The sequence below is a fragment of the Talpa europaea genome (assembly GCF_964194135.1).
Source record: "Talpa europaea genome assembly, chromosome: 4".
NCBI classification, from domain to species: domain Eukaryota; kingdom Metazoa; phylum Chordata; class Mammalia; order Eulipotyphla; family Talpidae; genus Talpa; species Talpa europaea.
In genome coordinates, this window is record NC_140070.1 from 16,376,285 (window position 1) to 16,393,230 (window position 16,946).

At 32.4% G+C, this 16,946-nt stretch overlaps 1 protein-coding gene across 4 annotated transcripts in view; it reads left to right on the plus strand.

The window, feature by feature from the left end:
• SPOCK3 (SPARC (osteonectin), cwcv and kazal like domains proteoglycan 3) overlaps positions 1 to 16,946 on the plus strand; it is a gene marked incomplete at both ends in the record, with an annotated part of 299,287 nt that overhangs the window by 272,752 nt on the left and 9,589 nt on the right. For 3 of the 4 annotated variants that reach the window (XM_084231677.1, XM_084231680.1, XM_084231679.1), the window contains 2 exons: positions 4,502 to 4,621; positions 14,611 to 14,832. In XM_084231677.1, the coding sequence (XP_084087803.1) occupies positions 4,502 to 4,621; positions 14,611 to 14,832 (342 nt within the window). The remainder of the gene's footprint in view (positions 1 to 4,501; positions 4,622 to 14,610; positions 14,833 to 16,946) is intronic. The other variant, XM_084231678.1, reaches the window with a different exon arrangement.

A 16,946-nucleotide genomic window follows, 5' to 3' on the forward strand; every position in this document is an offset into this window, starting at 1 on the left:
ATCTCCTTCTGCTGTTATGGGAACGATTTTCAAAGTTTAAATAATAATTTTATCCAATTGATTTCTTCTTTCCCTCTTAATATCTTCTATAATATAGATAGCAATGTTCTTAATCTGGTCTTCTATACCTTCCCTCCTCTTTCGTGCTCTGCTCTAGTTTCTCTCATTTATATTGTACATTTTACAGTAATGTTTTGGCTTCTCTATTACATGTTTGGTTTTATCAAATATGTATGGATATGTTTGTATGTGTGCACAATAGAAATATTATATGTACGTTATTAAATTTCCAAGATTTCTTTTCCACTGTAGTTTGCTGCATATAACATCATGCTCTAATTAATAACTTGACATAGTTAAAGAAATTTATATTGGATCCTGCCTTTTATTCCCATTTAATTTAAAATCATTTATTATGTCATTATGATTTATTATCTTTCTATTCATTATCTAATTACAAATACAGTGAGAGCAATCAGTACTAGCATTGTTCTAGTTCACTACCAGCTCTAATATTTAAGGCAGTCATTTAATTTCAATGTCCCAGTTAATATAACTATGAAAATATACAGATAATAATCCTTCACCTAATCTTTCCAACTTGATATTAAAATCAAATGTGAAATCTCACTAGAAACATTTCATGTTCTATAGAGGCGAGTTATTATATCAGGGAAAAGTATCCATGTTGTAGAATTATTGGAAAATATGAAATAAAGACATTGACTTCTGAAAAAGAGCAGTAGGACATGTCCAATGGCTTCCAAACACATGCAGGGGTGAGGTCTGATGTCCATGTTCCACTGGAAATATGTCTGCAACAAAGGGTTTGGGAGCCAGTGAAGATGGAAAGTCATCCTATGAATAATGTATTTCAATTGTATAAGCTAGATAATTCCTTTTTTGCAAAGCTGCCTGCGGCCTCTGTGGCGCCGATTCGATCCCGGGCTGCTCCCCCGGCCACCGGAGGAGGGTCCCACATGGCGCGCAGACCTCTCCTGCCGCCCGCTGCTCCCCTCAGCAGTGTACTTTGGTCCTTCTGCCTGCTCTGCTCCCTGCTCTGGCTCTGGTGAATTCTCTCACCCTCCAGCACTTCTTACTGTACCCAGTGCTTGTATAAACAAACAAACAAACAAACAAACAAACAAACAAATAAATAAATAAAAATCTTTAAAAAAATTGGGTCTTGAAAATCAGTTGTTACTGGAAGGAGAGGGGAGGAAGTGGTATATAAATTAGGTAATAAGGGTCAACTGTATGATGAAGGTGAGAACTGGAACTTTAGTAGTGAACTTAATGTAGTATATTTACATGTTGATTTATAGTGATGCACCCCTGAAATATATAATGTTATAAAAATATGTAATAATATAATATGGCAGTGTTACTTCAATACAAATCTTTAATTTGGCCTTAAAGATATGTGACTTCTTTAAACTCAAGAATCTATGTTTATACAGATTTTGTATTGCTATTTAAAAATGTGTTTGCTATTATTGATCTCTACAGTGAGGATCATCTTCACATCACTACAATAATTATTTTCTGAAATGGAAATGTGTACTTTTTTAAAATTTATGTAACATTTGTTTACAACACTTGTGTAATTCAGAGGCATACAATCAAATTGCCTCATATGTGTGTCATCACACCACACCCACCATCAAGGCACCCATAGTCCTCCACTGTAGGCCATTTGGTCCCCGCCCCACTTTTTTCCAACTCTTCCGCCCCTCTGGTATTCTCAATTCTACAGTCAGATTTCTAGGTATCACTGTATTACAACATTATATGAATTAATTATTAATTATTAAGAATCAACATGTGTATATACTATAGTAAATTCAGCCACTAGAAGTTCAAATCTATCCTTCCCTCTTCCATTATCTACTTTCTCCCATTTTACCCACATTCCTTTTAAAATTCATTTCTGGAAAAATGATGTAAGAATTATTTTATTTAAAAAATAAAATAAAAAAGTTCATTTCTAAATGTCTAAAGTAATACATTAGCTTCATGCTTTAATTTTATGCCATAAATGCATGTATTTGAAGTATCCCACCATCACCTCCTCACTGTCCGGTTACCATTGCAGAGGTGACCAATGTTTCTGTTTCTCAGGTTATTTCCACAGATGTTTTAATAATATATAAGCCATTGCGTGTTTGTGTTTTTCCTACCTTTTTTTTACAAATGGAAATATACTAAACTTACTTTTCCAATTGATCCTTATCTTTTTCAACAAAAATATGCTGATATGTAACTATAAAATATAGCTTTTGGTGTAGATAATCATATTAGGAGCATATTTATTTTACCTTGATCATTTAATCAATCAATATGTATGTATCTTATCAGTTATGTATCTTATCAGTAAAGTGATTTTTCTCTGACTTTCCTTGTGCCTACTTGTTTTACTGGATGGAAGGATGGCAATGAGTTGTACACATTGCTCTGTCTAGGGCCAAGGATTTTCAAACCTACTATCATTTGTCTAGACCTTGGCATACAGCACACATTCTGGGAATCTCTTTGCTGTTTATCTAGAAATTCCTTGCATTTCTCTCTTAAACATTTTATTTCCTGTGTCTCAAACACCAAATTTCTTGCTTGTGTCTTTGGTGTGTCACATCTTCTAGTAGCTTCCCGGAGAAAGATAATGTGATTGGCTGATTTTTCAGCTCTCATATATTTAAGCATCTCTTCAGCTTACTTGTCTACCTGACTATTATGGATATAGGATTTATACTTAAAAAATGTCTTTCTGTCTCCCAGTGTTGCTATTAAAAAATCTGAAGATATTTTGATATTTTGGTTGCTTATTCTTTGTATATAATTTTTGCATATCTGACAATTTTGTTACTTTTCCCCATTGCAGTTTTTAGGATCTTCCTTTTGGCCTCCAGTGTTCTGAAGTGTCACAATGATTTAGTACTAGAAGTGTCCTTTTAATTGGGAATTTTATTCCCTTTAGTGCGAGGGAATGTTCTTAAATTCTAATATATTATGCTCTATTTGTTATGTTATATCTAAAATATAATATAATTAATAGAGTATATGATATCATTGTATAAGTGTTTATCCTTAACAAAATAAACAGGGGGCCTCCCCGGTGGCGCAGCGGTTGAGCGCTGGGTTGCCAAGCTGCCCGCGGCCTCTGCGGCGCCGGTTCGATCCCCGGCTGCTCCCCGGCCACCGGAGGAGGGTCCCACATGGCGCGCAGACCTCTCCCGCCGCCCGCTGCTCCCCTCAGCAGTGTACTTCGGTCCTTCTGCCTGCTCTGCCTCCCACTCTGGCTCTGGTGAATTCTCTCACCCTCCCGTGCTTCTGACTGTACCCAGTGCATGTATAAACAAAAAAAACAAACAAACAAATAAATAAATAAAACATGCCTCTATTAAAAAAAAAATAAACAGAAGGGTACTAATAAAAATCCCTTGTCAGTTCAGGAAGTTCTATATTTTTCACATGCAGAGGAGTTACACCTACAGTTAGCAATATTCTCTAAACAGTTAGCAATATTCAATAAATCACTGCTTTTTATACTTTGCACAATATTTTAGCAACAAATCACTTGAGATATATTTCAGCATTAGTCACACATACGTATGTAATATATTCAGCTACTCTTATGCAGAATATTTCCTATATCATTGCTGAATAACAATATTGAGAAAAATGAATTTAAGGTCTAAATATCAAAGTATGCCAACACTTTATTTTTACATTAGAAATATATAATTTTCTCACATTTTACAATCTTTCCTAGTCTCAAATGCAGTAGCTTTTCATTATCTCTGTTTAACAAACATATAGGATTAAACTAAATAGAAATAGGACATATTGATAACTAATAATTCTTATACTTTTCATATACTAATGCAGATTTCACATCATGACATACTACAATGGATATGGCCAATGATAAAGTATTACTTACTATACATGTGTATAATGACATATGATATTGTATAAGTATTAATGTTTGTAAGCATTCATTTTGGATTTTCAATACCTTCTTTCTCTAGATATCCTGTCTTACCATGGTAAAAATTTTGGCACATAAATATTTTGACTCAATTAATGTGATGTTAACAGTGGGAATTTTCAACCAAAGACATGCTTAAGAATTTTCATAACAGATTTATTATAATAGTCTAAACTGAGACACCACACATATATACACCAACAATGGAAGAATTTAAAAATAAAAACTGTGGAATATTTATTTTTAAAAAAGACTGCAATCAAGTATTATATTCCAAGAAGAATGAAAACAAAATTCTATTAATTCTTAATTCTTAATTAAATGAAATGTTATCATTATATTACATTTGTTATGTTTGGAACACATTTAGTTTTATAAGAGGGCACAATTAATAATTATATTATTTTTTCTCTAATTATTATTGACTCTCAGTCATTGAAATAATTTGAGAAGTGTTGTGGACTTAATGCTAAGTTATAATTCAAGATTTGTGATATTTCCCTTTGTTTTTAGCATGTAGTGACCTGGAGTTCAGGGAAGTGGCAAACAGACTTCGGGACTGGTTCAAGGCCCTTCACGAAAGTGGAAGCCAAAACAAGAAGACAAAAGCTTTGCTGCGGCCTGAGAGAAGCAGTAAGAGTCCTAAATTGAATTTGTGCCATTGTCTTTGATAGGGAATTCCATCTACAATGCATTAGTTAGATCAAAACATGTATTTGACTTTATTATTTACTTAGATGCTAAATAAAAATCATAAGATTATTATTACATCCAAACACATTTATAATATTTTGAAAGTAAATTTAATATCTGTGTCAACTCTGATTGGTAGGAAAAGGAATCACCCCCACAGAAGACAGTTAGCTTCCAGTTGAATTGAAAAAGAGGGTATATTTTTCAGTGTTTTGATAGAAGAAGTAAAGAGTAGAACAACTTATTTCATAACAATGAGAAGTTGGGTGTACGTTTTAGATGTTTAGAGAGCACAGTTAATCTCTCTCCACCAATTAGCATTTTCATTATTGCTTTGCAGAAATTTCCAATTTGACCAACTATGACAGTACATAAAAGGGATGTTTTCAATAACACCCAGCAAATCAAATATATAAAACACAGAAGATAAAAAGAAGTGCCTTATGAGCCTTATATGATTCTTTTATCATCTGTAGAATCTCCCAGAAGTGTTTTTTTAACTTCTTAGAAATAGGAAATGCAAATTGAAATAGCACACTTGTTATGAATAATTTTATGAAATTTTCATTTTATATTATTTATTTATAAGAATATTCAATACATAGTTAATGCGTGTAAAATTATATTAAAACGTGAACTTCAATTTAGGGAACTTTCAAAGATTGGAGCATTTGCTTTATAATGCAAGAAGAGGAGGGAGGGCAATAATTATGAGGAGCATCTCACAACAGAGAAAGAAAATCCCAAATGTGTGTCCTTTGCTTATTATGACATCACCACCCACTCTCACTTGTAATCCTCAAATACCAGTTTTTAACAGTATCACTTCAAAAGACGTAATAGCCAAGCATAATACAAAGGCCTAAATGCCTTCTTTCTTTTTTTTTCCTTTTTCCATCAGGGAATTTCCTAGAATTTCACCTTTTGTATTTATGAATCTTTTTTATTTATGTTCTTAAAGAATTTAATAATCACTTAAATTAAGCTATCTAGTTAAAGTTCATTGAAATACTTAATAATTGTTCTTGAATTTATGATGGTTATGTGTATACCCTGCTTTATTTGAAGTTCAGAAAGAAATTATATTTCCTAGGCTGCAGTTATGTTTCTCAGGTTTGTGTTCAGAATTATTGATTAAATTTTGGCATACATTATCTTTTGGGGTTGCCTTGAGAATAAGATAAATTATCTGATAGAAACAATAAGTTTAATTGCATCTGTATGATGAAGAATACATATCTGGGGTGGGTGAAAATTTCTTCCAAGCTTTCACAGGATTTTTTTTTTAATTCACATCCATATGATCTTGAATATTGTCAAAGATTCAAATTTCTCAGTTGAAATGAGTTCAAGTTAATAATTCTTAGTAGTTTCAGATACAAATGAAACTAGATTGTATAGAACACTCAGCACAGTGCCTGGTTAATTGTGCACATTTATAAATTTTATTTCTCTTTCTAGCTTTTTCTTGCAAGAAATGAGACATTTAATATAGTGGGTTAATTATAAGAAGTTCCTTGGGAGTTGAATATCTGTGGAGAGTAAAGGAAAATGTGAATACTGGATTTTCTATACTGCTTGAAGGATTCAGAGACCAACAAGGAGTAAATTTCTAACAGAAACTTGTACATTAGAATTGATTTGAAAATATCCATATATAATGTCTCTCAACCACTCAGATTTGTACCTTTTGTCTGAGCTCTTCCCTAATTCTATCATATGTAATTTACAAAGCAATGCTTTACATCATACTCCTTATTTCCTTTCTATTATTGTTTCTCTTTCATAGCATTTATAATTCTCCATGATAATGATAATTTATTGGTTTCTTTTATTTATTGTCTTTTTTACTCTTTATCAGCTAGACTACTGTATATGCAATGTAGGCAGTATCATCGGAGTGCAGAATAGTTTAGGATATTATAATCAGTAAACTTTGTTATATTTTGTTTCATTATTTTTATCTCCAAAATTTAAAGGACAGAGAAAAAATAAGGGTTTGTTTGTTTAATGGTTGCAATTGAAGATGCGTGTGTGCATTTTTGTGTCCTTTGAAAGCTGTATTGTATTAATTTTCTTTCGATCAGTTTGGAAAACATCAGGACATTAGAATCATATGCAAAATCTCAGATTGAAAGTCTCACTCAGATTAAGATATTGTCTTAGTTTTGCTTTCCAATACAGCAGATGCTCTCCTCAGTCAGAGAAAATTACAGAAAATGAATACATTTTAATTCCTAACCAAGACATTGCTCACTTTATGTCATGCTCTCTTCACATTGAGAGGAAGATTGATTTTGGAATCAGATGACTTTAAAACAATGTCCAATTTTAATGCAATTAGAAGCCTAAAGTCTAGCGGAGAACTTCATCTTAAAAAGAATATATTTGTAAAGTTGGTAGAAAATTTTCTTATTTCAAGTATTAAAATGAAAGATTGAGATGGCTGCTTATTTTATTTGTTGTAATTATTGAGACACCTGGCATTTTCATCTTTTATTAGGTATATAAAATAACTCTGTGTAATAAAATTTAATTATGTACTGTAATATTAAGATATGTTAATATGCAAATATTATAATTCTGTAGAAATCATATCTCATATGTAAATAAATTAGTATATAGATTACAACTATAATTACAAAATAAGTATTGTAAGTGAAAGATATGTTATGATAAAATTGTTTTCTTATAGTAATGCATCCTGGAAAAATATCCAACTGGAATTTTAGGTACCAAATTTTTGGTGAGTCTCTGATCTTTAAGAAGTATATTATTCTGAATAGAATTACTGTTAGCATTGGAATTTTTTTGACTCATTAACAAGTAGGTGGCTGCTCACAGAATAAGTGAAATATTCTCATGAGCATTTTGTATGTACCACTTAGCCATTTCTGTTCATTTTTTGATTGGGTTGTTCATTTTCTTTTTGTTGAGCTTTATGATGTATGGTGTGAAGATATTTTTTTCCCATTCAATAGGGTATCTTTTGTTTTAGTGACAGTGCCTTCAAAAAAACTCATATGGAACTACAAAGGAGCCCAAAAAGTTAAGGTAATTCTGATTAAAAAAAAAAAAAAGGAAGAATAGCAGTATCATACACCCAGACTTCAAACTGTACTGCAAAGCTATACTAATAAAAACAGCATGGTACTAGAACAAAATCATACACACAAACCAGTGCAATAAAACTGAGTGCCAGAAATGAATACACACTGATATGGACAGTTAACTTATGACAAAGTAATCAAGAACATACAATGCAAAAATAAAAGTCTATTCAATAAATTGTGTTTGGAAAACTGGACAATCACATGCAAAAGAATGAAACTAGACCACTGGCTCACACCATACACTAAAATTAATTAGAATGGATAAAAGACCTGGATGTAAGACCAGAAACCACAAAATACATAGAAGAAAACTTAGACAAAACACTCCATGACTTACGCTTCAGTCTTTGTGGATTTGTCTCCAATAGTAAGAGAAGATAAAGGAAAATATAAACAATAAACAATTGGCACTACATCAAACTAAAAACAAACCATATATATATATATATATGATATATATGATATATATTATATATATCCTCTATATATGATAAAGAACTTGGATCCAGAAAATCAGAAAATATAAATAACATACTCATATGTCAATACCCAATTAAAAAACAGATGGGCAAAAAATCTGATACTTCACAAATGAAGATAGATGATGATGACATAAGTTAAGACATGTAAAGAAATGAACTAAACATCAGTCTTCATTAGGGAAATATGAAATGAAATCACCTATTAGAATGACAATCAATCATAAGTAACAATACCAACTGCTCGTAAGGATGGGGGAGTAACTGGATCTCTCATGCTTAGCTAGTGGAATGCGAAGTGGCACAGTCACTTTAAAAAAGTTTGACTGTTTTTAATTTTTTTTATGAAACAAATACCATAGGATCCAGCAATTCCATTTTAAGTTGTGTATCCTAGAGAAATTACAACATATGTTGACATAAAAACATATATGTGGATGTTTACAGTGACTTTATTTATAGTGACAACACTGTCAACAACTCAAGTGTCCTCTATCTGGTGGCTAGAAGAAGAAAGGGCAGAATGGTATAGAAAAGAGCCTTCACACTGGTGCAGGGTTAAATTAGTCATAGAGTAAAAGTCTGCTCTGCTTGCCATAGCAAAACTTAAAAGCCATTCTTAGAAGAGTTAAGCTGATCCCCAGGTTATTTAACTACATGTAAGTACAAAATATAGTGCTGTGGAAGAATGCCACACAGCCTAGCAACCAATAATTTAACATTCACAATATTCTGCATCTAATTAAAATTTACCAAACATTCTAAGTGTAAAAATACGGTCCATAAGTTGGAGAAATTGCAATCCTGAAAATATACCCAGAATTAACAGTGATGATGGGGGTTGGTGTACAAGGACTGTAAATATTACTAATATGCAAAGTAGTATAGCAGTAAATATGGACATCCATTACTAGAGAATGGCTAAAGGAATAAAACATCCAAATAGGATGCCTAGTGATTAAGTTTACAATAAATGGAATGAAAAATAGATTGGGTGAACTTAAACCACATTGGGTACTGCAGAGAAAAATAATCCATGTGCCAGAAGATGTATGATAGAAACTATCCCAGCAAAAAGCACATAGGAGAAAAAAAGACATTAAAACCAAAAGTCTGTGTTTTAATGAACAATATCTTTTATATATTTATCTAAAATAAAGATTTTTTCAACAATCCAAAGATGAGTTCAAAAAATGTTAAAAGGATTACTTGATGAAGTAGGTAATGATATTAGACAGAAATTCTGCATATAAGAATGTAGAGGGAATTGCTAAATATGTGTATAGATATATGTGATACAGTACAATAAATGTATGTTTGGTCTGTGCTGCCTATTCCTGACACAGAGCTCTTAAAACCCTGCAATTCCCTGCATGATGATGGTGATAGAAATATCTTACACAGAATTCCTGAATTCTTTGGCATTTTCTGGATTATAGGGGCATCTTCTGTTGTTATTAGGCAACTCCTGGTCAACCCTGGATGACTTCAGATGGCGCCTATTCACTAGAAAGACCAAGTTGTAATTAGAAGATTGGAACTGAAGAGGCTGAAGATTGAGTTAATAATCCATCATGCCTACATGATGAATACAAATCTCTAAACTGTGGGTTTTAGAGAGCTTCCAAGCTGGTTAATGCTTTCACCTGCACCCCAATTCCTTGGAAATTGAAACTTCTGTGGCTGGGAGCCTTCCAGACCTTAATCTGTTTTTCTTATTCATTTTTCCCCTTTATCTTAAACTGGCAAATTAAAGTGCTTCACTGAGTTTTGTGAGCTGTTGTAACATATTATAGAAACTGAGAAAGGAGTTGTGGGAACCTCTATTTTGTAGTCGAATAAGATTGAACTACGGATATTTCAGGAACCCACTATTTGCTGTTGGGACCTGAATAGGGGCACAATCTTGTGGAACTTAAGCCAGGACCTATGGAATCTATGCTAATTCTGTATATATGGTGCCAGATTTAATTAAATTGTAGGACACACAGTTGGTGTCCACAGAGAATTGGAAATCTGCTTGTTGTAGAAAAAACACACACTGTGTATCAGACGTATATATTTTCCTTTAAAATAAGATTTAGTTATTTCCCTTTTTCTCATTTCAATCAGTTGGAAATATAATAAGTGGTTTAAAGCCAACATCTTAGAAAGGATTGTGGGGTGTACAACATATTTAGAATTAAACAGATGACACCAACAGCAGGAATTGTAGAAGGTAGAGAGCTGAAGTGTGATCTGGTAAGTTCCTGGCAGCATATGTGAAGTGATACGTTATTTGAAGGGAGGTGGTTATAAGTTAATGATATATACTGTAAAGTCAAGGGCAACCACTCAAAATAATGATATATAGTTAATAAACTATATTAGTTTCTATTACTTATATAATAGAATACATAAATTTTGAGTCAAATACAATATTATAAACTAATGTTACCTCATAAAAAAATAGTACTTTAAGCAACTCAAATTTATTATTTACATCTGTAGGTCGAAAGTCTAACATAGTGGGGCCTCCCTGGTGGTGCAAGGGGTGAACACAGCACTATGAAGCAATCTGCAACCTATGCAGACGAGTCAATCACTGGCAAAGCAGATCTACCCACATGGCAAAGCAGATCTCTCCTGTCTCACCCGCTGCTCCCCTCAGCAGTTTACTTCAGTCAATCTGCCTGTTCTGTACCCCGCTCTGTCTCTGGTGAATCCTATCACCACCCCTCCCACACCTCTGGCCTATACGCCAGTTTGTGTATGCATAAATAAATAAATCTTTAAAAAAAAAAAAAAGCTTAACATAGTGATCACCACACTAAAATCAAAGTGTCTTCAGAATGACATGCCTTTCTGGAGGCTTTAGGAGAGGATGTGGGTCTTTGATCATTGTCAATTCTGTTCCATGAGTTAGGGCTGTTTCCTTACTGGTGTTTCTCAGTTTCAAGATAGCATGCACATTCCTCGGCTTATTGTTTCTTGCCTCTTTTTCCCGTCATTTTTTTTTTTTGTTGTTGTTGTTTTTTTGTTTCATTTCTGTCTGACTAGAGCTAGAAAAACTTCTTCACTTTTAAGGTTTTATAAGATTAGATTGTGCCTATCCAGATAGTCTATGATAATCTTCCAATTTTAAAATCAACTGATTAGCAACTTAATTCCAACTATAATCTAATTTCTTTTTGACTTATCACATCACATAGACCCAGGTATTAGAATGTCGTTGTCTTTGATTGGCCATTATTTTGCTAACCATATAAAGTAATATTGGAGATTAAATAGGAATCATAACAAAGGGAAAATTTTTAATCAAAAGAAGACAAGAAAATAGAAAAATAAGTGTCAATAAAGATAAACAAAATAATAGCAACATGGAATTTGTAAACACAACTATATTGATAATATTAAATACATATAGTCTAACCACTTTGGTGAAAAGATAGAGATTGTTAGACTTGGAAAAATGTGAGGCTTGGTACTATCCATCTCTTAGAAACGGATTATAAGTCCAAGAATGCAAATTACCAGTTTAAAGTAAAGTTTAGAAATTCTATTCATAAAAATGCTGGAGTACCTATATTTGTATAAGACAGAGTGGGTTCAGAGATTCAATAAAAGCTGAATCATTGTGGTGACATAAAAGTCTGTTGTCTGACTAGACCTAGAAATTTGTTTTTAATGTTGTGGGTGTGTATATACATTTCATAGTTTCTAGGCATTTTCTATGTGAGTGACAGACAGGTCTATTTATAACTCGGAGGAACTATCTGGTGATTTTGAGAGTTCTTTGATTATGTTATCATATAGTCACTATATATATTAATAATATACTAGTATATGTATAATATATATAATATTGATATATATAATATGCTAGTATATGTATAATATTTTTAGTTGTATCTTCAGGGTACTATAAACAGCAGTTTTGAAAAATCCCCACATTCTCTAGATATGGCTATGAAAACATAGCTGTATTAACTAACAAACAAGCTCATGTCCCACCAGGTGCTATGTCCTAAATCCAAGACAGATACATTGACATTCTCCTTATAAAATATTATTTCATTTCATCAAATTGATTATTCTTCAGGCAGGTACTCATTAGGTAGGTCTTTTAAATAGAAGGTGTAAGATGTAAGCCATTTATTTTGTTATGACTAGAATTTATTGAATATCTGTGCAAATGATTTTCTGTGCAAGAAACACTCTGTTATGCTTAACTGTGTATCGTAGACTAAGTTCTCCATAAAGTAAAGCACAAAAGTTACTGAGCAGTCAAGGATACATTTCTTTCAGATTATATTGACAAAAGAAGAAGGAAAAATGTGCTGAAACTGACAAGAATGTCTATATGGCACATCTTAAAAACTGGACAGAGAATATTTTTAAATTGATATTTGATAGACTGATGAGTTGTCAAAAGAAACTAAGGTAATTGTGAAGACGTGAGACATATAATCCCTGAAAATGTCTCTGTGGGACTTGTCAGTTTCTTCCTCTTGGTCTCCTGTTTTCCACCCTTGCTCCATATAATCCTCATGACAGAAAGTGGTTTTTGTTTCAAACAAAAATCTGTGAGCTCCAAGAAAACAGGGGTGTGCTGTGCATTTTTCAACCCTCTGGTTTCCAAAACCAAAGTTGGAAACCAGAAAGAAAACGGAATGAACAAATTATGTTTGCCATTTATTTGTTCATTTGAGTGGGAGAAATTTGTTTTGATGCTACAAATAATTTTACAAAGAAAACAATGAAAAGTGTGCTGAATTGCATTCTCTATGGTTTTTCAAATGTGCTATAAACATCTTTTAACCTTTCCATGTTGCTTAGCCCATGTGAATTAACATATACCTGAAGAGGTGGGATCCTATATTTCTGAATCATATATAATGCTGCTTAAAGGAAACAAATTGAAAGCAATTTGTGGTTTACAACAACAACAAAATCACTAAATCTGTTCTTGATTACATCAATAAAATAAATTCTGAAAGATGGTGAAATGATGAATCTCTCAAATTAAAAATCTCCTAGAATCAGCACCTATAATATTTAACTTCTGATCTCAGGTGTCTTTAAAGTCCTAACATAAATCCTAAATACCCATCCCTTTATCTGCAATTCTCCTTACAACTTGAAGTGTAATAAGCTAAAATTATCTAACTAGAGTCTGTACAAATAGAACATAATTTTAACAACATGTGACAAAATCCCACTCATAAATGGTTAGCCTACTCTTCAAACCCTGCTTTTGAAAATTAAATCCTTTTGGCCTTCAATTTTAGAAAGTTTCTACATCTCCAAATACATCCTCTCTGCCATGCAAACTGAGTTATTTTCCTTTCACTTTTAGTGAAAATAAAATATATAAATGAGTCCCAGTTTTTCATATGGAAAACTAACATTTTACATAGGAAATTTTGCTATTTCAATGACTTTTTTTTCAATTATTCCTAATGGTTTTCACTTTTAGTGAAAGGAAAATAGCAAATAAAACAGAAACTGGATGTATAATGTACATGTTAAAACAAGTATAAACATGCAAAATAATCCAAAGTATATTTTAAAATATTGTTTAAAACAGACATTGCATTTGTTGCTATGTAGCAAGGTTACTAAGGTCACTGAGCCTTAGCAAGGTCTGTGACTTCACCAGGTAAACCATTTTTTTGCCAGCATGTAGCTTGGATACAAACCTTTTTCCATCCTCTCTCTATACCTGTGCCCATATCGTGCAAACTGCTGCCCCCATGTAGCATATCTGTCATTGTAGAAATTGCCTTGAGGAAAACAGAAGACATAGCAACTGTGTAAGTCACATGTTGATTTTTATTCTTCCTCTAGATATTACTTGCAAAATATCACAATCACCATGGTTCTACCAAGATACAGAACTTTGTTAAGATCATTATTTGTTGTGTGTCATTTACACATTTTTTAAAAACAGCATTTCATTCTTTTGAATGAAAATGAAATGTATCTCATTATTAGTAGGAAATTGTTATTCAATAAAACTTCTATAATCTAGTATGACATTATCACGACAACCTATTTATTCAGAAGAAGCTTAAACAATAAAGATAATAGCAAATAGCATAATCAAAAGAGTAACTGTTTGGAATGAATGACAAATTAGTATCAGATGCTTTATATTTTTAATTAATTCTCACAACTCTTCTGAGTGGTAGTTATTATTACCCCTGTTTCACTTGAAACAAGTTACTCAGGATAAATTTAAATTTCTACTTCTGACCTAAAGATACTCTACATTAACAACTTATGTTACTTTATTTTGCTAGCCGCTGATGACAACTTCCATATTTAACTAATCATTTTCTGTCTTTGTCTTTAGGATTCGATACCAGTATTTTGCCAATCTGCAAGGATTCACTTGGCTGGATGTTTAACAGACTTGATACAAACTATGATCTGCTACTGGACCAATCAGAGCTGGGAAGCATTTACCTTGATAAGAATGAACAGTGCACCCAGGCATTCTTCAATTCTTGTGACACATACAAGGACAGTTTGATATCAAACAATGAATGGTGCTATTGCTTCCAGAGGCAGCAAGGTAAAAGATGAGACATCTACCAGTGCAGATAGTTGACCTGCATGTCAAATTTCTTCTATGCCTTCATGCTAAAAAAAAAAAAAAATAACAGTGCACTATACCCCAGCCATTTTGATAGATATTTTCCTAATTAAAGTGTTTAATAAAAAAGCAAATAAGCAGCATGTTGAACAAAATAACTTTGCTAGAGATGCAAAACATACTAAACAAGATGAAAAATAGTAATTAATATTTTATATTAATGTGCTTCATTATACTTTCCATTATGAACCACCAAGAAGCACATAGAGATATGAGAACATAGATATTAAAAGGAATCATTAAAATTAATTTGCTATCTGCTTTGCCCACGGAGCAAAATAAATGGGTTTTTTATCACTGTACTGTGGGATTTTAATGTTCTAATTTCTGCTCTTCTTAAATGAGCTGAATGAGCCACACAGCATTCACCAGAAAGTTATTTTTTATTCATTTGATTTGAAATGACTTAAGTCTTTCAAGCTTTTCAAGATAAACTTAGATTTATACATATTCACTAGAAGAAAAGTATCTCGATTCTTCTGTGGGAGAGGGGAACCAATCTGAAGAGTTGGCATGATGTGAATTCTTTATGATCCTTCTGTATTAGGAAAAGTGAGCCTACAGTAAAATTGAAGTCATGCTCACATGATCAGACGAATGATAGTTAAAATTAAGTGCAAAAAGGAAATAGATCCAAAAGCACAGTCTGAGAAAGTCTGGAGATGCCAAAGGAGCAATGATATGTGCATTTTTTTTAAAGATTTATTTATTTATGCTTACAAAAGCTTGGGTACAGGCCAGAGGTGTCGGGGGTGAGAGGATTCACCAGAGACAGAGTGGGGAACAGAACAGGCAGACTGACCGAAGTACACTGCTGAGGGGAGCAGCAGGCGAGTCAGGAGAGGTCTGCTGCGCCATGTGGGCTGCTCCCTGGTTGGCTGGGAATCGAACTTGTGCTGCAGTGGCTGCGGATGGCTTCATAGGTTGTGTCTTAACCCTTGCACCACCAGGGAGACCCGATATGTGCATTCCTGATGCTAATTTAGACAAACTGGGGACTAGTCTAATGAGATACACTGATCTTGTCACTGCATTTTAAAATTCTTTATAATTAATAGAATAAACAAGCTAATTAAAATATATAAATGAGTCCCAGTTTTTCATATGGAAAACTAACATTTTACATAGGAAATTTTGCTATTTCAATGACTTTTTTTCAAGTATTCCTAATGGTTTAGAGTTAGGGATGAAATGGTTACCGAAATTGATTAGCAGTGAGTGAATAGCAGGGTCTGTAGGAGAGCTTACAGTTTATAAACCATTTTAAGCAGTTTCATAATTAGATTTGCTCTATTAAAGTATTTTAAATAACACACACAGAGTTGACTTTACTATATCTATGTGCTTTCTATATAATTTCCTAAAATGCTGCATCCTATTTTTAATGATTAGTATACATGTAAATCATTTAGAAAGTAAAATGTAGATTCATAAATCAAAGTAAATTACCATTAGAAGACATGCTTTTTTAATGACAATTCAATGTCAAATGTTAAACTAAGGGTCTTTTTAATTTTTATGATTTGTTATGATAATGTGATTGTTTATACATGAACATTTAAAAATATTCTGAATATTTCTAAATGTTTCTCCTACAAAAATACCTTCTTCTTAAAACATTACTGGATTTTGCAGTTATATTTGTAGAATTGATGAAAGATTCCCAAAGAAATTTTATCTTTACATATATATATATGTTAATATATATATATTAACTGTACTTTTGCAAATTCTTATGATCATTATAGTCACAACAAGCTAGTCTCTGATGTAATTTAATGCATAGTAAAATAATTTTATAAATGACATCTAAGATGCTAAAGGGTTCATATAGCTATCCAAAATAATAAGTAAATTTGACTAATTATGCCCTTATATAATGTGTTAGAGAATATTGTAAAGCTTTGACAGAGTAACTGACATGTTGAATTAATTCATTAACTTATAAAAAAGATTAACAACTTTTTAAAAGTCAAATTAAAAAAATTTGTTTCTCCTAGTTTACTCTAAAGAAACCACCAAATCTTGACTTC